This window comes from Numenius arquata, chromosome Z, assembly GCF_964106895.1.
Source record: "Numenius arquata chromosome Z, bNumArq3.hap1.1, whole genome shotgun sequence".
Lineage (NCBI taxonomy): Eukaryota > Metazoa > Chordata > Aves > Charadriiformes > Scolopacidae > Numenius > Numenius arquata.
The window spans coordinates 53,853,113-53,874,271 of NC_133616.1; the positions used below are offsets into that span (position 1 = coordinate 53,853,113).

At 48.5% G+C, this 21,159-nt stretch overlaps 1 protein-coding gene across 1 annotated transcript in view; it reads right to left on the reverse strand.

Moving 5' to 3' along the window:
- Nucleotides 1-20,196, reverse strand: part of PSD3 (pleckstrin and Sec7 domain containing 3) — an 83,512-nt gene extending 63,316 nt beyond the window's left edge. Inside the window, exons 1-4 of the mRNA XM_074166401.1 lie at nucleotides 20,162-20,196; nucleotides 15,339-16,406; nucleotides 13,545-13,937; nucleotides 48-254 (exon numbers count right to left, since the gene is read on the reverse strand). Coding sequence (XP_074022502.1) covers nucleotides 48-254; nucleotides 13,545-13,937; nucleotides 15,339-16,406; nucleotides 20,162-20,196 — 1,703 coding nt within the window. The remainder of the gene's footprint in view (nucleotides 1-47; nucleotides 255-13,544; nucleotides 13,938-15,338; nucleotides 16,407-20,161) is intronic.
- Between the last annotated feature and the right edge of the window lie 963 nt (nucleotides 20,197-21,159).

Consider the following 21,159-nt stretch of genomic DNA (forward strand, 5'->3'; position numbering starts at 1 on the left):
ACCAGCAAGAAAATCAACATGGCCAAAGGCCTCATATCGGCACATACTTTTTACCCAAATGCTTTGCCACATCGGAGCGTTTGAATCTGTCCAGATGATAGAGGCGCTTAGCCAGGCGCCTGGCTGCTTCCAAATTGCTGCTGCCGCCATTGCTGAGATCATGGCCAAGGGCTCCGGTGGCATCTTTCTCCTGAAGTTCATTGCTCCCCATGGCAGCACTGGAGTCTAACACCATATTCTGCAGCTCAGCATTGCTATGAGACAGGAAGAATATGGAAAGAAGAAGAAAAAAAAAAAAGATGACATTACAGGTTCAAGAAGGATTTAATTCCTCTTAGAATAGAAGGCAATTAATGCTACAGAGGCAAGATTACACAATATAGCAAAATCCACTTAATTGAAGGAACTGTGTAGAACAGGAACATTTATTTAGCAGTCATCAGAGGTTAAGAGAGTTAAACATGGAGACCCAAATATGGGCTTTCCAGCCGAGAAACACATTCTGCTCTGCACTCACCTTCTGAGTGTGCTGAGTGTCCACAACTTGTGCTCACTTCACAGAGAGCTGTTTGCTATTACCAGCCTACAACGGCACCTGACAACACTGGCTCCTCATTTGCTTCTTGCACTAGTATTTTTTAACTCAATTGCTTGCTTGGCTTAAACGGGTACCTGTAAAAGTAGGCCATTAGCCATGTTCCAGGGGAAAAGGCAGCTAGCAAGACAGGGTGTTCAGTAGCTCCACGCTGATTCCGCACAAGTCCCTTCCTCATTCTTCCCCAGTTGTCCTGGAAACAATACAACTCCCCAAATCTAAAATAACATCTACAGAAGTCTCAGCGGCTTCCATGCCGCCCATGAGCAGTGGGCATCCCACGGGGAGGCACCACTAGAATAATCAGGACTCTGAGCAAGGAACTCCAGTTTGGGGAACTGGAGAGAGGCACAAGCCACCCAGGCCAGTCTGGAGAACTGCTTGTTTTCCACCTGCTCTCTCATGGTGGCAACAATTTCCCTCACCGGCTACTCAAAGTCAGGATGTGCAGCATGGCAATCCCAGGGCACTTTACATAAATCATGCATTTATAGATTCCTCCCACCTCTACTACAGTAGGAAAGCTCTGGCTGAGCTGTGCGCCTGCTTTGCTTCTACCCTCAAAGAGGCAAGAGCCCTCCACACCCCAAAGTGCTCCCCCACATACACACCCCTGCACACTGGCAGACTTTTCGCTTTGGAAAAGCTTTTCTCTCACACTGGCATGAGAATTCTTGCAAAATTTCAACTCTGTGTGTGTGTGTGCGCGCGCATGACAGCATTTCTATTTAAAAAAAAAATACTATACAGAAGTTCTTTCCCCTGAATCCTCATTTACACAGGGCTAATGAACGATCAGCAGGGGTCATGCACAGGGCAGATATGAGAGGAATGAGTTAAAGATGTTTTCAAGCACAACACTTCAACATACCATGGTTTCATACACCCCTGTAATCTTCAGGCTTGACAAGACACGGTTAGAACAACCGATCGCTGCGCTCCAATAACAATTATCTCGCCATTTACTGAAATGTCTGCGAGCCACTTATTAACCCTTTAAAGATGAGATTGTCATATAATGTGAGCTTAAAATAAAAATATTTGCTATTCCGCATGCCTCCTTCCACACATATCATCACCTGTGCTCTACCTCTCTTCCTGTGAATGGTTTAAGAGAAGGAGGTGTATGGTGCTCCTACAGGAAGGAGACTTGCCCATTTCACCTCCGTTTTCATCCTCCTAGTGCTGCTACAACAGCAAAAGTATCACCTTGGGGTCTGCCACAGCCTCCTGGGAGTCAGACCCCTCACTCCACACTGTGAGTGAATTTTTTTTAAGCAAGTATTGGGGACAACAGACATCTAACCTGTTCCTACAGGTACTGGGGATTTGCTTTTGCATTTATTTCAGTGTAAACAATAAGGTGCTATAGATGTCTATAGCTACAGACATCTAACCTGTTCCTACAGGTACTGGGGATTTGATTTTGCATTTATTTCAGTGTAAATAATAAGGTGCTATAGCAAAAGGGTCTCAGTCTCAGTGCTCTAGCAGGGAATTAATACTGCAACTACAATTCCAACAGCATTGACACCACTGACCACCATCTACCCTAAGAAACAAAAAAGCCCCTCCTGATACTGCTGTTGTGGGAAATGCCTCCTCAGCCTTTTCCAAAAGCACCAGCTAATGTCTGAAATTCTCTAAATTTGGTCTATTCCAAACTTGCAAAGAAACCAAATCCAAGAGTCCTCTGACACACGCCCCAAGCAACACCTTGTCCATTCAAATCAGGCATGACTGGTTTCAAACTCCCCGCTCTAACAATTGACAAGAGCAAAGGACAACCAGGTGAGCTAACACATCTACGAAGCCTTCCACGTACAAATGCTGCTTCGAAAGCCACGACAACTTGTAGAGCCTCCCTCATAAATCACAGCCCTGTTTCACCACTGCTCTTTATTAAAGGCAATATTTATAGCCCTGAAAGATGGCCAAAGCTGACAAGAAACATCTGCACCCTGCTAGGAGCTAGCGCACTACAAGAGTCAACGTTACCGCAAACCACTATAAGTTTAGAAAGAAAGCAAGTGCCAGCATCTGCCAGTTAGTGAAATAAACAGTACGGCAGCTTCCAGTTTCTGTTTTGCCGCTTGGAGCTGCGGCTGGGGGAGAACACCCAGCAAGAAGGATAGCATGCTCTTTACCCGGCTCACCAAAACTAGCCAAGAAGGCTGTGGAAGAAATCTTATCTTGCATCCTCCCCTGATTTAAAACTTCATCCTGATGCGGGGGGGTGGGGGTGGCGAGCCTGTACGTGTATCAGGTCAAAGAATAAGGGATGCTTCTTTCAGTTATGCTGACAGTTAATCAGCTTATTACTTAATAGGTATGAGAAGGCAATCAAATCAACAATAAAGGTTGGCTGTAATATAAGCCTCTTGTTGAGAGAAAATACCAGATTGTTAACATTAAAGAGAGACTTCATTTCTCAAGTTTTTTAGGTGGTGGGAAGACTCAGTGCCCATGTCACTGAAGGCTTAGGAAATACAAACACTCTGTGCATGACTGCTGCAAGCTGCTTTCTGGACAGGTCATTTTATCAGGATCCAGGGGAGTGTACCTCAGTGGAAAGGCTGACATCCCTTCTTACCTCCAAGTCTCTCTGGGTGCACCGTTTTCATTCTGTGCCTCAGTTTCCCCAGGTGCTGAACACAGACAATAATACCTGCCTCCCTCTGTAAAGTGCTTATAATGGACTGTAATCAAGGGCTAGGGGCGACCAAAGCTACAAATAGGTCTGTCTTCTGCAGTCTACAGTTTCTACACATAAAGAGTCCACAGCAGCATTATCAGCTACACAGAGCCAAGAAAGGGCATTGTGATGCAGAGCAAGACTGGACACGGATTTCTCATGCAGCTTTACTCTATCACAAAAAAATGAGACACCTCCACTGACAAAAGTAGGCTGAAAAGGTAATAGATTATATTCCCCCTAATCCTGGATTCAAGGTCAAAAGGGACTGTAACGATACTACTGGTAATTGCCTGTACAGCAGCGGCTGCTGATTTTCATCCAGAGACTCTTACATTAATCTCTGCTATCAGAAAACACAGGAAACAGAAGCTACAACAAACCAGACCTCTTTGGTCTCACAGTGCATGAGCTGCAGCCAGAAACCAGGTGCTTAGACCTTCTTATTTCTGTCTCCATCAATGCACTCCTGACACATCCTCCCTCTTTCTGCCAAAGCATCCCCAGGTTCACAGTGAACGCACATAGACTGTGACCTCCATATCCAAGAAGAAATTACAGCAACTCAGTAAACAGCTGCTACGGTAAATTCAATACCTTCTAACAGCAGCAGCCATCCCTCCACACTCACATATGAAACATGGGCAGACTGTAACATCTGTAAAGCTGGTTTCCCCTAACACACTGTAAGAGCTAGGCAGAGTCCGAAACATTTTATACCGTTTTCTTCACTTATTCCATTATCGACCAGGTCTACAGTGATTTAGCTCCCAATTCCAAGATATCTCAACCTGTGTCGTGCTCAGCACTTAGCACACTTGATCTGTTTAAGAATATTCTAGATTCACTTTTCCCACCCTCCCTATCCTGGGTTTTACCAAAATTGACAACCTCCACAGCAACGTAGGGTCAGGGAATGGCTGCAGCTTCCAGACAAAAACAGAACAAGGCCAGTAGCATAATGGTAAGGATACAGGCACCGCATACCTCAGAGGTCCACTCTCCCAGTCTCCTAGGCTGCAACTGGTAACCTTGGCATGAATAACTGAAGTTTCAGGTGCCTTAAACCTTGGGATATTCTTCATTTTTAGCAAACTTATGGGGAAAAAAAAATTATCTGGTTTGTCCCAAGGTGGAAAAGCATGTTAGCATTTTGCTTTACGGGAGAAGAGCTCAGATCCAGCACAAAGCAACTGCCCCAGCCGCTAACAAGAAGGCCTTTGGAGTTGACACTGAGTGGCAAGGTATGACAACTCAGCCCAAGTGTTGTCCCCTCAGCCCAGCCACAGCAGCAATCCCAGCTTGTCACTGCCTGCAGCTCTTGCCGGACCGAAGCACAGCATACGCTCTGTGGCACACGGTCTCCCCTGGATGCACATGGAACACTAATCCATCTGGCATGGAGGGAGTGCACTGGATGCACCGACTACATGGGGAGCTTGGATGAGGCAGGGCTGGGACCTTCCAAGGCCTTTCTGGAAAGAGAGGAGGAGGAAACAGGAGGAAAACAAACTTTTTCTCTCAAATAAATCTGCACACCTTTAACATCAACTCAACTTCAAGGCAGGCTAAAAGTCAGGCATTTGCCAGCAAAGCCCATCACAGCAAAACGCAGCAACGATTAAAAATAAGGAAGGGTGGAGAGGCGTTCTGGCACGCTGAAGCTAGGGCCAGAACAAATGTTGTTTTCAGCAGGGGTACAGCATCCGCCAGGGAGCCACGCTGGGGCTGATAATCACCCTCTGCAGCACTGTGCTGGCCCTCTTGTTTTGAATGCCTTCACACCAAGCTTTCTTCTCCTCTTGGTTCCAAAGCAGAGGACACCATCCCGTCAACCATAACCATCAACTCCGGCTGTGAAAAGCGTGCTCTATTTCTAATTCAACAGACCCTCAGCAGCAGCTCTCACCTGGCAGCATGGCAGGGACATCAAAAAGGCAGAAGCTCTCAGATGCTGCTGACACCAGCCTGGACTGCAGGGGAGTGCACTTCCCTCTGTGAAAAGTCCTGCCCCGAGGGAACAAATCCCTGCCCAACAACTCTTCAGAGAGACATGGATGCCCAGCCAGTGATACCCTTCCACATTTCAGAGCTGACCAGAAATGATCAGTGGCACAGGCTGAATTTTTTTCCAGGGAGCTGAAAAGCCATGCTTGAACTGCCTGTCTCTGAATGGAGTAGCCCCACCAGAGAAAGTGAAGAAATCCCAGCAGCAGTGGACGTGGTGACTCAGTTCCTGCTACAAATGACCGACCACACAGATGGGCTGGGAACAGCTCTGCTGCAGCCTTGCTGCAGTTCTGAACCAGCTTCTCCAGGGCCAGGAGAGAGAGAGCACAAAATCACATCAAGCAAAGATTTACCTTGCCAGTTACCTGAAGCTCCAGGGATCTTCCAAGATACCACTGTAGGAAGGGGAGAAAAATAATAAAAATAAAGATAATGCCCTTTCCTAGCAGATGACTCACTGTGCTATTTTACTCTGAATGGTTTAAGCAGCTTTGAAGTCCTACGTATGGATTCTCTTCAAAGACACGCTTTGAAGTAGATCCCTCTTTGAGGACTGACACAGCTGCACTTTGCTGCAACTCGATTCAGTGGGTGTCTCACGAGCACAGCATCAGCCAGGACACATGAAGGGAGGATGATTTCTACTACCCCGAGTACCCACTGAGGATCCATTAAAAAGTACTTCAGCCTTTTCATGTCACACAGAGAGGAGCAAAGTAAAAAATAAACAAACAAGCCCTGTAATCTCCTATTGGTTATCAATAAAATGCATATGCAAAGTCAATTTCAGGGGCTGAAATGCACGATGCTGCTTAAAAATAACCTCTTGCTCCCTGTAATCATCGGCCTTTTTCTTTGACTAAAAGAATTCCCGCTGACCGTAAGTAGGGAGCTAACAGCTAAAGCGTTAGAAAATGCCATTTCTGGTAGGCTTGCATTACAGCAAATGCAAATGCTATCGTTGTGGGATCACAGCATTTGGACAAAAAGTCCCACCACACGCAGGGAGGGCATTGCAACCCTTCCGAGATACAGTGTGTCCTTTATTACACAGACACGCTGGCCTGTTGCCACCTGAAGTACAAATGTTTTGCTAAAAATACTTCAGGTTTGATTCCCTTGTGACCTCAGGCGCCTTACATCGCTGTGGCAGGGGTTAGCGATGGCAAAGGGAATCTCACCACATTAATGCCCCCATGCCTAGAAAGTGAAAACCTGGCCCTTGCCACAGAGGGTGTCCAAGGGCTCCCCCCGCAATGGATATTTCTGGCAGATGCATTGGCATAGAAACCGGTCTCTTGGGTACATCAGGAGAGTCCCATGCTCAGGATCTGGCCCACTTGCCCCCAGACATGAGTAAAAACCAGACCCAAAGAATGCATTATACACCCATAGCCTTGCTCAGAAAACACTCAGCCCCCAAGTGTTTTGGGAGCCCTTGGGCTCTCTCCCCCGAGCCCACCTGCCCCCCCGCACGCTGTGGGTGGCAAGAGCCATCCCTGCGCTCAGTGCCAGCATGACATTTCCCCATGAGGCTCCTGCAGGGTCCCGGGGGAGAGCAGCAAAACTGGGAAGCCAGCAGAGTACTTCCCCCCTCCTCAGGCTCGGTTTAACTCTTTGGAGACTGGCCCTGGGAGTGCATATGAACAGGGCAGCTAGTCCAGCTGGTCCTCCCTGGCAGGGAACAAAACAAACACATGAAAATACAGGTGTTTACGCCTCTTGGTTAAGGCTCCCCTGCAGATGTGCAGAAGGAGCATTTCAACACTGGCAGCAGTATTGCACAGGAGCTTTACGTTGCAATCATGCAGCAAAATGAACTGCCTGTCCTCAAAAAGAACAGTTAATAATAATAAAAGACAGACTTCCGCAATAAAGGAAAACCAACCACCAATCAACCCACAGCTCACCCAGCTGTGCTAGCAAGGAGTCTGCACGCTAAGAAGTGCCCTGTTCTCCACCGGTGCTCCCGCATCACGTCCGAAGCTAAACATGCCTCTACGACGCCCTGCCAGCCGCCAGGCTCTGCCTCTCTCTATCCCCACAGACAGACGGACGGACGGAGGAAGAAGAGAGTTAACCGGCAATAACGTGGACAGGGGGGCTTGCGTGGCAGCCAGTCGTGGCTAATGGATGAGACGGCAGGCTGCACTTCGGGACCGACTCGGAGCTGGCAGAGATACCTCCGTTTCAGTGAATGAAGGCTTCCTGACCTAAATGGCTTTGACTTTAATGGAGATGTGCCAACAGATGCCAGCTTAGAAGTCAAGTTGCTGACAGCATTATACTGAGGCGCTTTGTGCAGTGAACTGATCAGCTGCTCCACTTTTTTTTTCCTTCTTCATTTTCTTTTCTGTCTCTGTCAGCTCCTGGATTTTTGTTTTGTTTGTTTAATTTTCAGAGGAGGCTGGGAACTGAAGAGGCGAAAAGTCATCAGCCCTTTTTTCCCTAAAACAACGGTTTATTTAGGAACTAGAAGCAGTTGTACGAACTCTCACTAAACTGGTGTTGCAAACACCTCCTTAGCCAGAGCAAAGGCAAACTCTGTACTTCCAGGGCCTTGACAAAGCGTTACCACCTTCCTGCAGGGAATACCAAGGTGAATACCAACATTTTTGAAGTTAGTAGACTGTGAGATAAAGGGTCAAATCCCCAGCTGCAAAATGCCACCAGTTTCAGAAATTTACCCTTGTGTATTGTGCCACTTATCTTTACCTGGATTTAACATATCCCTGCCAGCATATCGTGCTTACTAGTGGCTCAACAACTGACAGGTGCAGTAGCCCACGTGCAGGCATATGGGCTCCCATGTGTGCTTGCCTCCCCACTGGCTGCAGATGCATTTGACACTTCCATTGGCATTCTTCTGAATAACTTTTCTTATCCTGGGCATATGGATGGCCACAAATATAAAGGACCACCTTCTGACAGCCATAGTTCTCCCAGGTCCCAGAGTTTGTCACAAGCTGAGGCATGTCCAAAGGCCAAAAAACATCTGCATAGGAACACGGGGATCTTGGCAGATTCCACTCTAAACGAAAAAATTCAACCAGGTCGCAAGGTGGGTCTTTGAAGAGGAAGAAAGTTCTACCAGACTGCAATTGGACAGACTAATAAAATGAATGAATAAAGGTTATGTGTTAGATATGTAAGTACTGAGTCTGATGTCTACCTTGAAAATCAAATACAAGTACCTTGGACAAAAATACCAGAGTGAGAACTGAAAACCAGAAGTATAACTGGCATGCAGGATACTGATAAACTGGAAGGAGACTTAGAGAATCAATCTGGAGAAAGGGATCAAAACTGGGGTTATCTGTCAACAAAGGTTGTTGTCCCAAAGAAAGAATAAGCAGAGTGCCAACTAAGAAGTTGCTGGAAATTACACATATGCAGAAGAAAGAATACAACTATGGGAAATACTATGAGAGGCCCAAACCATTGAGAGAAACGTGGCAGCCATTGGGAACTGCAGTTTACATTCTTGTGCACTTATTCTGACAACCACCAGATTGCTTTAGGGAGTTTGTCTTCTTCCCCCCTTGAATTACAAAAGAATACATATGTGACTAAATTTGTGTTTGCATCCCTAGGAAAAAAAATATTAAAATAACAGGACTTTCAGGATTTGCTGAGCACCAGCAATTTCTTGAAGATGATGGCAGGTGGCAAATATTTAGCATTTTTGAGGATTAGGAGCTGCAATACAGATTTTTTTAATTTCTCTCCAGATTTCAAAAAATCTTGGGCGATGTCCTACTAACAGAGACCACACCTTCCAAGACAACTCAGGAAAAGAAATGCCAGAAGTTTTTTTGGGTTTGTTGTTGGTTTTGTTTTTTTAATTTCTTGTTCTGACTGCAGCATACAAGGGAAAAGGGAACAGGAAGTCTGCTATAAAGAATGCAGAAAAAGAAAGATTAAAAGAAATTCTATCTTTAAAGTCTGAAAGTAGAAAGGAAAGATGGGGATCATCACTGAGAGAACTTCCTACTTTAGTTTTAGACACACCAATGCTCTGTCACTCACTGTAGATAACTGACTCACAAAGATAACTCACTTTTCCCTCAGACAAATCTTACTGCTTTGGAAATGCATCGCCTTCATCCTACTCTGATTTGGTGTAAATGATTACACCTAGTTCAGGTGATGCAAACTCAGGCTCTATGTCTGGGTACCACCTTGCAGTCTTCCTTATTGCCTCTGCGAGTAAGACTAAACTCTCACATATGAAGGCTGAGCCTCGTTCCATCTCAACACAAGGCCCCGGCAGGAGAAGGGAGGAGTGCAGAACATTTGGGACATCAGGTGTGACGGTGGGGACTGTACGCCTCTACAGGGATAACAGGCGAGGGGATCAATTGCAGCTCAAGTGTAGTATCTTTATTGCCACTGCAAAGCTTGATTACACTTGCAACCCGTGGCTCCGCACGTTTCACATAGACCCACGGTGCCCTTATACACAGCGAAGCTGTCCCTAAGCTTCTGAAAACTCACACACTCTCCCTCCTCCCCCAGTTTCCCCACCCGGGGAAACTTAAGGCTACTTGAGCTGCAGAAATTTGTTTTTCCCCCAGAGGTGGGGACGAGGGGGGAAGAGATGAAACCCCCTCAAAAGACATCAAGAGCTGGAATGGTTCCCAAAGGAAGGCAAGCTGTACACCCTTCTTCCCAAGCATCCCTCCTCCACTGGCCAGACACAAAAGGCACCTAACCTGTGCTAGGAAAAGACTACTTGCAAAAGCAAGCCAGCCTGTCCTGCAGGAAAACCCAGGGGCCAGCTGACGTCCCCCTGCGCTAAGGAAGCGCAGCGGGTGGCTGCCAAGAGCAGGCACGTCACACGGCTCTCGCCAGGACTTACTGCGTTTAACCACGGCCAGCAGCTGACAGGGAGGACAGCAGGGACGAAACATCCAGACACCCAGGAGCCCATAGGAACTTGCAGCCCACAAGCCTCTAATAATTTTCTTTTCCTACTTTTTTTTTTTTTTTTTTCAATTCTGAAGGCATGTGACCAGCCTTCACATACCAGAGCTGACCCCTCCCAGAGCCAGTGATTTCCTAAGAGCAGAGAAGGATGTTACCCTCCCGCTTATTCATTACAAGACTATGTTTCCTTGCCGTTACACATTAAAACCTTACGCCATCTAGGGTCCGCGTGTCAGTTACGCTCAGGATCCCTCCAGAGAGATGCAAAAAGTGCTGATGCTCAGCTACCTGATATCAGGAGGACATGGTCACAGGGAACACCTGCTCCTCATTTACTAATTGGCACACGGCTTTCAATTTGTAGGTGTAAACCATTAACTCTTTGCTCTCAAATCCATCCTCCCATTCTGTACCAGACCGTGAAGAACTGCCAGCGTTTCACACTCTCTTTCCCCCATAAATTAGTACTGGTACTTGGAAGTGTACTTTCTCCCCACACGCTTTCCCACGCGTCTCTTATGTCGCCAAAATACCACGGCACAGGGAGCTGCTGAGGCTTTGGGTTCAGTTTTTGTTCGCTTGGGTTGGCATTGTGGTTTCTGGAAAAGGGGGGGGGGGGGAGTATGCTTCTAGCACCGCACTGCAATGTTGCATTGCTTTGCTCCCAAGCCCCTCTGCACCCCAAATTCCCCCACTGCGCTTTGCACTTGCCGCTATTCACACTGCTGGGACCCCACACCTGCCTCCATCCCTACAGGACGGGGTCCTCCAGCTGCTCTCCTGCCTGCACCCACCCTCCAGGGTGGGCAGAGGGAGCTGCGGGAGCCCCCGGCTTCGGGGAGGGCCGGCAGCTCGGCAGCGGGCAGAGAGACCTCCGGTGGCTCGGCGATGTATGGCAGGCAAGCTGCTGCCTGCCAGCCCCGGCCGGCGGCTGCGGGATGCGGGGCCAGGGAGCGCTGCCGGCGTCCGGCGGGGCGGCGGGCTTGCCGTCCCCACCTCGCTCTCCGGGAGAGCCGGACCACTCCAGCGGGAGCCCTTCCATGCTCTGCCAGCGCCAGGCAGGCGCTGGGCATGGGAAGCTACAGCCCCAACACAACCGCAGGTTCGGGGCAACATAGGAAACAAGGGATGCAGTCCTGCGTAACGTGCTCTAGTCAATCCTGCTTTAGCAGGGGAGTTGGACTAAATGATCTCTAGAGGTCCCTTCCAACTCTGACGTGATTCTGTGATTTACAAGAGAAGGCACCAAGGTGCCCACCGAACGTATCATACATGTGGACTTTCGGTTCTCAGAACAAGCCTGGAATTGCTTCAGGCAATGCAACTATGCATGCGGACTCTTAGAAACAGCAGCCATGGCTCAGGTGGCTATTTCTGGTTCACCTGAGCATCATCACAGCAACACACCGTCTTGACCACTCTTGCAAATAAACCCCATGCAGCCCCCAGCACGCAGGCAGCAATCCTCACCCACGCACTGTAACACCGTGACTATGGCACACACGATCTGTCAGTCACCTGTGCCCCCGTGCAATACATGACATTAGAATATCATGGGTGGGGGGAAGGATGGTTAATAAGGTTACTATCTGGAGGATTACCCTGTTGGGCACATCCGTCCCTGGCTGTACTGCTGCAGCTACGCCCTTCACCGGCAGCCACCTTACCAGAGCGTGCCTTTGGGGCTCATCCCTAAAACACCCCTGCAGACTACAACAGCAGAGTTTCCTAACAAACCTGCTGTTGGGGACACTTCTCTTCATTTTTTCATTTAGGGGAAAAAAGAAGAATTTAAAAATCCTCTGTTGGTTTATTACTATGGCTGCAAATTTAAGCTAAACATAACTTAATTCCTAATGAATCCACACTAGGCAGGCACCTAAAGTGTCTCTAAGCATTATCTAAGCACACTTTGTCTTCATGATAACTTCTGTCTCCATGAGCCATTGTGGGCCTTACTTGACAGTACTTTTTAGATACTGAAAGCTACAACTACAGGCTAACAGAAGCAGGGTCTGTATGTGGAGGGTCTGTATGTCCCCCACTGCCCAGTCTCACAGCAGTCTCTGGGTTCAGTACAGGTAAGGAGCTGCAAGTGTCAAGACTGACCTCAGTTTCTGGCTACATACTGGTTGTAGCAGATTAGCAGTCAATTATTGCCTATTGGCACCAAGCAGCTCAGGGTCACACAAGGCTTAAACACCTTTTTTCCAGGATTGATGGAAAAAACCGTTCTAAACTGCAAAGTCCTTCTGGCTGTTCTATTAAGGGCAAACTGTACCTTAATCCATACAGTTAACAAAGCTACTTCTGCTCAAAGGACTTCTTTCACACTAGCACAAAAGAAATAAAACAGATAAAAGACCTCCCACCGCTGACTCCCAGGAAAACTCACGAGTAGTCTAGCCCCATCTACAGGAGTAGTCTAAGGACTCTTAGATAACATCCCGTCCCTGGAAGATGGAGACGTGAGGCATCTTTGTCACAAGGTGCCTCACCTCTCCACAGATTACTGCTTTTGGCTCGACTCCCCACTTTGCCTGTCACTGCCTTTCACTCTCCCCACCCCCTTTGACAACACACAGTGAGGAAAGTTTGCTCATAGAGTGAGTTTCCACAATTACACAGTATTTTCTGACCACTTAGACTAGTTTTTGCTTTTCACATGACTCTTCTCTTAATAGGTTTTTTTATCTCTCTACCTAAATGGAAATTATTAACATTTTTGCAACGCTCCCTCCTCTCTCAATCAGTAACTAGTGCACAAACGAAAGAAGCAGCTAACACTCTCTAATCCCGTGAACGTGGTGGGAGCAAAACCTTGCCCCAGCTTAAGTAACCGGCAAAACTCCACTGACCTCAGGAGAAAAAAAGCTATGCCCAGAGATACACCTTTAACATCCAAATCACAAACTACATTTGGACAACTCGTCTGTGAGCACAGGGTGTTAACTGTTCCTAAAATTGCTGCTAACAAATTCAGGCACAACAGGAGCTGAATGTGGTCCATCTGTAACTGGTAACTAACTCCTCCAGCAACAGGTCCCAAAGATGTGACAATACCGGTCAGCCTTTTACCAACACAAGTATCACCTACAAAACCTTCGTAAAGTAAACTTGCACTTTTTTAATGATGGGCACGTTTGGACAGGTCACTTCTTTCCTGCCGCTCACTCTTTTACACTGGAAATTATTCTCTGTAGAAAATGAGCAGTGTTGAAAGAGGCAAAACTACACTCTAGGACAGTCCACTGACGTAAACAGACATCGGGGGAAAAATCAGAGGCACACAGAAAGATCACCCAGTGCTTTTACCTTGCCAAACGAGGGACTTCCGTGACGTCTCCTCTGAAGAGTGCTTCGCTAACATCCCTTAAGCCGTTGGCGATGCCTTCACTGCAGCCCTTCACCTCCCCATCAGCGGGAAGCTGCAGGAACTCTGGCTGCGCGGAGGCTGGCGTCCGATCTAAAAACTGGCTGCCCTCTTTCATGCGCTGCTGGATCATGGGCGTGAGTGGCATCTCAAAGCTGAAGTAGCTATCGGGCTCCGAGTACAACGTCTCCAGCGACTCTGCGCTGTAGTATAAAGATGCATTGTCCAGGATGTTTTCGAACTGTGAGCTGTACAGATCAGTGGAGACGTCAGAGTGCCTCTGCCCAAGGACATCTTCGCATCCTCCCGTGGCTGCTTCTCCCTCTTCCATCACCCTGGAAATTAATCAGAAACAGCGCATTTCAGCTCGGGGGCAAGGTTTAGACCTCTGGGTGAACCTCCTTGCCTTCCACCTTTGCAAACAGAAAGGTCAGCGTGGCTTTGTGCAAGAGAGGACACTGGGGGTAAAACGCTGGTTTGTCCTTGCACCACCTCTGCTCATGATTGGCACTCTCTCTCTCTCTAGGGACATAAAAATAAACGATCTTCTGGGTAAAAGAGGGGGGCCAGAGGAAAGCCTAATATTGCCTAAAAGATATCATCAGCTGCTTATGTGCAAAGGAGAACAGCACTCACAAACACGTAAGGTCTCCGCTAGCAGCACTGTCACACCAGAGGCTGCACAGGTCAGAGACGTACACCCAGATGGAGCCTCTGCCCCCAGAGGACAGTTTGCTGGCTCTGCAGTCCCAAGGCTGGGGTCTTCAGGGAAAGGCTGATGGAAATCCCACCAAAATGCAAAGCGAAGTAAATGCAAATGAAAACCCAGAGCCAGAAGAACCAAATTTGAAGGGGGAAGACTCAGCCTGCTTGCAGATGCAGAGGGGAAGGTCCAGCATCCTCCCTGTGGAAAGTTTTCTTCTCTGCTGCACCAAATACTTCAGGGCTGTCCGCCCGAGTGATTCCACACGCTCACCAAGGCAAAACTCTGCGGATCCCGAGGTGCAGATGCAGGAGCGCCTCTGTTGCGGAGACCCTGTTGTTTCAGCAGCAAACAGCCCGCCAGGTCAGAGCGGGCACCGTTTGCTCAGTGAGCACTGGTGGGACCCTTTGCTTTGTTACAGGTGTGCATCAGGAAAGACAAGTGAGCAAATCGGGATGGTCTTGTAAAAAACAGCACACAATTTTTTCAATATATATAGCTAAAATTATATAAACACACATAGATAGATAACTTAGAAAGTTCATCACAGCATTTACTCTCTTATAACATACAAGACCTTGGGTAAAACGTCTTCATTATCTGAACTCTCAGAGGTGCACGCACAGTCCTTGCATGAACTCTGCCCAAAACCAGAAAATCTGGCCAAGCACATACGTCCAGGCCTGCATGCTGCCTATAATTAACTACATGCCATGTCTGGATTCCAACTACACCTGCTACAGATGCTTCATCACATGGCCATTACTCTGCAAACAGCAAGAGATACCTCGGTGTTTCTAAATCTGATATGGACTTCAAACTTCAGCAAGGTGGTGTGGCTGGGGTTCAGTCCCAACTTCACGCACTAGGCACCAACAGGCATGAGGTGCTACCACTGCCACCATGCTGCAGGCAGCAGATAAACATTCCTTGTTTGTCATGAGCTCCTAAAGGGGTAGGCACAAGCTTTGTCCCTTACTTGGGACAAAGGAAACCCCACCTGCCCCTTGTTACCCCTCAAGCGCCATCTCACCTGCCCTGGCCTCTCGCTAGCACAGCCGTCTCCTTCTCGCCGCACTTCTCGTCCTTCACAAAAACTTCATCCTCCCCACTTTCATCAAGCAGCGCAAGAGGAGTAGCTCCAGAGGCAGCAGGTCCCAGCCTTGGGTCCTCACAAGCCTCCCTCCATGTGCTGTCCGGTGAGGAGACCAAGCCTGGGGAGACCACCAGTGGTGCAGGGTGGCTGGACGTTTTGGGGAACGTCTTCCTCTCCACGGACACAGTCTCCAGCAGTGAGTGCTTCTTTCTTTTCTGCTCCTCGGCTTTTTGCAGCCATAAAATCTCCACCCCTTGAAATTCTACATGTTTGCTCACAGCTGCCTCTTTAGAGAGCCTCCTCTCAGGACCCATTTGCATTTTGCCTTGACTGTATGCTGAAAACTCCTCAAAATGCACCCACCCCTCCACTCTGCTGGCTGTTTCCAGGTTTGTCACAGATGGTCTATGACAGCTCGTCTCCTGTGCTGCGTGGACCTCCTCAGCTTTATTACTGATGGCTTGCAAGGACTCGGACTGCTTTTCCCCAGTCCATATTGCAGCCAGATCTTTCTCTACGATCAAATGCATTTTTTCCTCAGCTGTTCGTTCAGATGGAAGAGGCATGTCTGAGGGTTTTTCTTGGCCTGCTGGAACTGATTCTCTGGCTGCCTGCGCATTTTGGCTGCCAGTAACGCTCTTTTTTTCCATTTGCGTCTCTGAATCAAGAGAAGTATTTGCTCTTTCTTGCACCTTTGTTGCTTCCAGCCGTCGAGAGATTTTCATAATCTCTGGCAGGTTACCCGCAGGTTGCAAACCTTCTTCTGGGGTGTGCAGCTGTGCTGCCCCTGCATCAGGTCTCGAATTGTCTGCAGGAGCCGCACGCTGAGGAAGGGTCTTGCCAGGTACCCGGTGGTGACCGTCCTGTCTTTCTGGACTGCGTGTCACAGGCTTTGCCTGGCGCGGTGATGGAGCCCTCAGTGCCTCTACACTTGGCTCTACCGTGCCATACTCTGGAAATTCATTGATGATGGTATGAGGGAGCAAAGTGTTGCTTCCATGGCCACTACCTGCAAAGAAAAAAAGAGAGCGTGGGTTTATCCACTGCGTGCAGAAGCAAAAAGCCTGACCTCCCTTCCCAGCCCTCTCCTAACAGAGTAACTAAGCTCTCCCCTGCAGGGAAAATACCGTTCAGTTGAACTCACTTCTGCACGCTCTCACACTGCAGTTATCCAGAGCTGGTCCTTTTACACAGGAGTTTTTGGGCAGGCCTACTTTGGGAGTGTGTACTGTGGAGGAAGGAATGCCAGAAATGTCTGCTACACTTCAGAAAGGGTCCCAGTGGCCCGTGAGCAGTCTGAGGCCACAGGCCAGGCGCAAAGGCTGAAGAAAGCAGATATTCAGAAGTCTGATATCCATCCACAGCATGCGCCATACATGTTGGTTTTATTTTTAAAAAAAAACGTATTTAGGTCATTTTCCCTTGTAAAGATGAACCACTGGGAAGACAATCAGCCACACCCCATATATTCCACAGCCTTGACAAAACCAATTAGCTAAATTATAAAGCAATTAATGAGCAATTTAACTTTCAGCCAGCACTACCTTCTTCCTTTAGCAACTCAGGTAACTGCAGGTTGTGTTGCAGTGATGCATGCATGCCGAGCAGCTCACATATTCTGTTGCAGCAAACTCACCACTGCACAAAAAGCTTGCTACCCTTCCCCTCCTCCTGCTGCTTTTCCAACTGATGTAAACAAAGCAGGAGCAAAAATGGATGGTCCCATCTTCCAAGTGCCGAGCACCCAGTGGCTCCCATTGTTATAGGGTAACAGAGAGCCAGCTGTCTTCAGAGGGACCTCATGGATGACACAATGACGGATGCTTGGCCACCTTATATCACAGCCCAATGAGGATCTGCGCTTTTGGGAAAACAAACAAAATAGCAACAGCTGCATTTGCTGCACCCTTCTGGAAAAAAACTGGCCTGGAGTATAAAAGTGCTTTAAAACAAACAACAGGGGGACCAGATCCAAACACCTACTCTGAAAAATGTCAGGGGTGACAGCTCTGAAACTGGACACCAACTTGCACTTGGATGCTTTGCCCCACTTGAGGTGCATCTCTAGGTGTTGCATTGCGAACCGGTCCCCAGCCCCACTCCTAGCAGGCTGGCCACAAGCTATTTCTGAGGAGGAAGCCATGCAGCTGTGGTTAACGACAGGCTGAGTTCAAGGTGAAAGGGAGAATAACTTAACGTGAGCTCAGCACCAGACTAACGTGGCTATCTATCTGCCAGTGGTTTGTAAAGACAAGCAGCAGCTCACACCTGCCAGCTCACTATCCGGTATATCTAGCCGCAGGGTAAATACCGCACATCACTGCGTGTGGTGCAGAATCAAAGTGACAGACTCGGACCATGCCAAACCACAGTCTCTTCCCCAATAGGTTTGTCAGATGTCTCCATGCTGTTGATTTAATCGCTCCATAGTAAAACTTCAGCGGGTCAGGTTTCACCTAGATGACTTGGTTGCTGGTACGGACAGTGACTGGACAAAGCAGGGACCTTTTCCTTGCTGCAAGGGCCGAGGGAGTTGTGAGGAGCATGGATGCCCTCTCCACTCCTGCATTACCAGCCTGCCTTCATGGCAGGGTTTCCAACACACAGGTGTGGGTACATTGGGGGAGTCTGAAGAAGAGAGCAAGGTCCCCCTCCCCATGTGAGCGTTTCCAGGCATGGTGCTTTTTCTAAGTGCCCAAAGCCTCAGACAAACAGCCCTCTTTGCCCACAATTCAGCCACACAGTGCTTAGGTGCATCCCAAGCCCACCCGCTTCATGGCACAGGTGCCAGGTTGCTGCAGGGACACATTTCCACCGGGACGGACTCACGGATGGGAACGATGCTGTGTGGCTGCAATGTCCCTGCACCTGCACCGGGACCAGCCCAGGCCAGCAAAAGGCCCCGGCTCCCCACCCCGCAGCCCTGCTCTGCTCTAATGCAGCGCCATTAGTGCTTGCTGCTCTCTCAGTGTGTGTCCAGAGACAGGACGTCTTGAGAGAGAAGAACTGCCAACAGGGAGCCAGCCACTATGGATGCTAAGGAAAACCCCTCCTGGTGGACACAGGTGGACACAGCTCCAGCTACAGCAACCCTCAGCTTGTAGAGCTGCAAGCGGAAGGTGTCCCGGCTGGGACTGCCTCACGCCCCCAGCACCTTGGCCGTGGCATTGCCCGGGCCGCACGCTCCGGCCACATCCTGAAGGAAGACGATGCACGACGAGCCAGAACCCCCTGCACCTCCCTCCAACCCAGGCACCCCGCCTCGCTGGAAGGAAGCCCAGAGCATCGTCCCCAGGCCCCCCATGGGTCTGGGAAGCAGCCAACGTGCACTGGAGGCCAAGCCCTGACAAGGCACTGCACACAGACCCTGCCAAAGGGGCCAGGCTCATCTCTGCTAATTGCTATCTTAGCTTCTGAACTGAAATGAGGGAAACAGAGGCGCCCCTGTTTCTGGCGGTGAAGGCTAAATGCACTGCTGCGCGTCCCCATCTGCCACCGACAGCCGCTGCTGACGGCAGTAAGTAATCCCAGGCAAGTTTCTGATTCACTTCTCCTCCTGAACTTCATCCCAAGCAAACTTTACCCTCTGGCAAGCCCAGCAGGCTCTTCAAGAGGTACACGTACAGAGCACATACACGCGTATATGGGCACAGAGAGACGCGCAGGAGGAGGGAGCATGCACACAGGTACTCCTCTCTGCCACACTTGCAAGCCACGTTTCACCTGGGCAAGAGGAGCACTTTCACAATAGAAATTTAAAGCCTTTTTTCTACAGTGAGGTGCCAGCAGCCCTGCTCTGGAAGGACTGCTGCTGCTGCTGCCGTAGGAGAGCACAAGTCAGCGGGATTCTCGCTTTCACGACATCCTGCAGGAACATTGCCTAATTCACCGCCTGATTAAAAAAAAACTTCACATATGGCAACAAAGCAGAAGATTGTCCCCATTACATTAGGTACCACCATGCACACGACTGAGGTCTCCACTTTCGTGCAGTAAACTCCCCGCTCCTAAAAGGTGCAAAGCCTTTGCCTTTGCTCAGAGAGCTAATTTCAGGTACCAGAGCTTAGCGGAGCTTGAGCTCTTTAAGGAAAACTCCTCCCTTATTCCCATCCACCACCACAGCATCATGTCTTGCTGCAGCTACTGGCACATCCTGTCCAACCCCATCCCCCAATATGACTGCATTACAAACAAGGCTAGAAAGGCAACCACAAAATTTAAGGACTGCACTGAAGATGAGCAGGGAAAAAAAAATACCCATCACCAAACAAACAAAGAAAGGACACACACTCTCAGGTAACACCAATTTCTACTTTGCATTGAAGGTGGCTTCTTTCAACAAAGGAAAAAAAAAGGAAAGGAAAGGAAAAAGGAAAAAAAAAAAAGAGAGAATTAAATGGAGAGAGAAAAAGCTAAAAGAGAAAGGGGGTGAGTGGCTAGAAAATTGAGACCGGGCAAATATAACCTAACAGCAGTTGGCAGCCTTTCTGATGACTAGACGTTGAAAGAATTCATGACTTAAATCAGGCATAGATATGATATTTCATAGGTAAATAACCATTCCATTTCAAGCAAGCTTGTCTACAGCATAATAAAAGGAAATTCTAGGAAGCAAAACACAAGTTACAAGCATAGACAGACATTTTGTTTACAGGTACATTTTACAAAAGAATGGTGTGAGTGTCTCTCTCTATACAGTATATATATATATATTAGCTAGCTCCAGAAATTAGATATATTTGCTTGAACAGTCTCCTTACTCACAGAGGTTACTGTAGCTCCAGCAGTTACCCATTGGTCAAAGAAATAAAATGCACAGATCATCAGTTTATCTATAGCGATACCAGCTAATTCAATTGCTGCTGTTCTAGTCAACTGGAATCAAAATAGTTTCAAATTTCCTGGCAGCTGCTGCCCTGCACTGCACACAATGATGTAAATGGATGCTTTCTGAGTATTATGAAACTGATGGGGGAACTGCAGTCTCATTCAGTCTATCGCAGGAGCTAAGAAGTCCACCTTGGCAGCTTGCAGGGGGGAAAAAAAATTTCCTCCAGCAAGGCTGCCTGACGGTATGCCAGGGAGACGTCTGCGCTTAGCTGCCGCATCCATAAGGGAAGAAACGGGCAGAATGGCGATGCTGAGAGTCGTGTGCTAGCTTTAGAGCGCGGGGTGCCTGGCGGCGTTTCGGCATTACTGAGCTGGAAGGCTTCACAAAGCAGCCCAGTCAATCTTGTATTCTATTTCTCCCCATCTCCTTGCGCCGACCACCAGCAGCACGTGGGTGAGCCTGCATGCAGCGTCAGACCAGTTGTGTTTTCTTGGTACTGGCATTTCTTGCCATTATTTGTAACAGGCAAATTAGGAAAAGTGAAAACAATGCATGCGTTAAGAGGAAATGAACCGCTAGGTGACAGAGCTTAATGAACAAATGGCAGGATTTATGCCATTGTATCATTATGGCAGCCTGCCAGAGGCAGGGGGGGTGGGGGGTGTGTGTGTCACACGTGTCTCGTGGTCCAGCGCTCCCTTGGGTTACAACTTCTGTGGTAACTAAAACTATTCCGATTTATAAGGCAGTGCCTGTGCACGCCAAGACGAAGCGGCCTCCCCCTATGAGAGGGGAGGGATGCTGCACAATCACTGGCAGCCTTGCGCAGCAGCCCTTTTTCCAAATGATGTCATTCTCCGTGCTGCGATAGGTCCTCCCTGGCCCGCGGAGGTCCTTCATTAGCCAAAGCTGGGGGATTAGCATAAT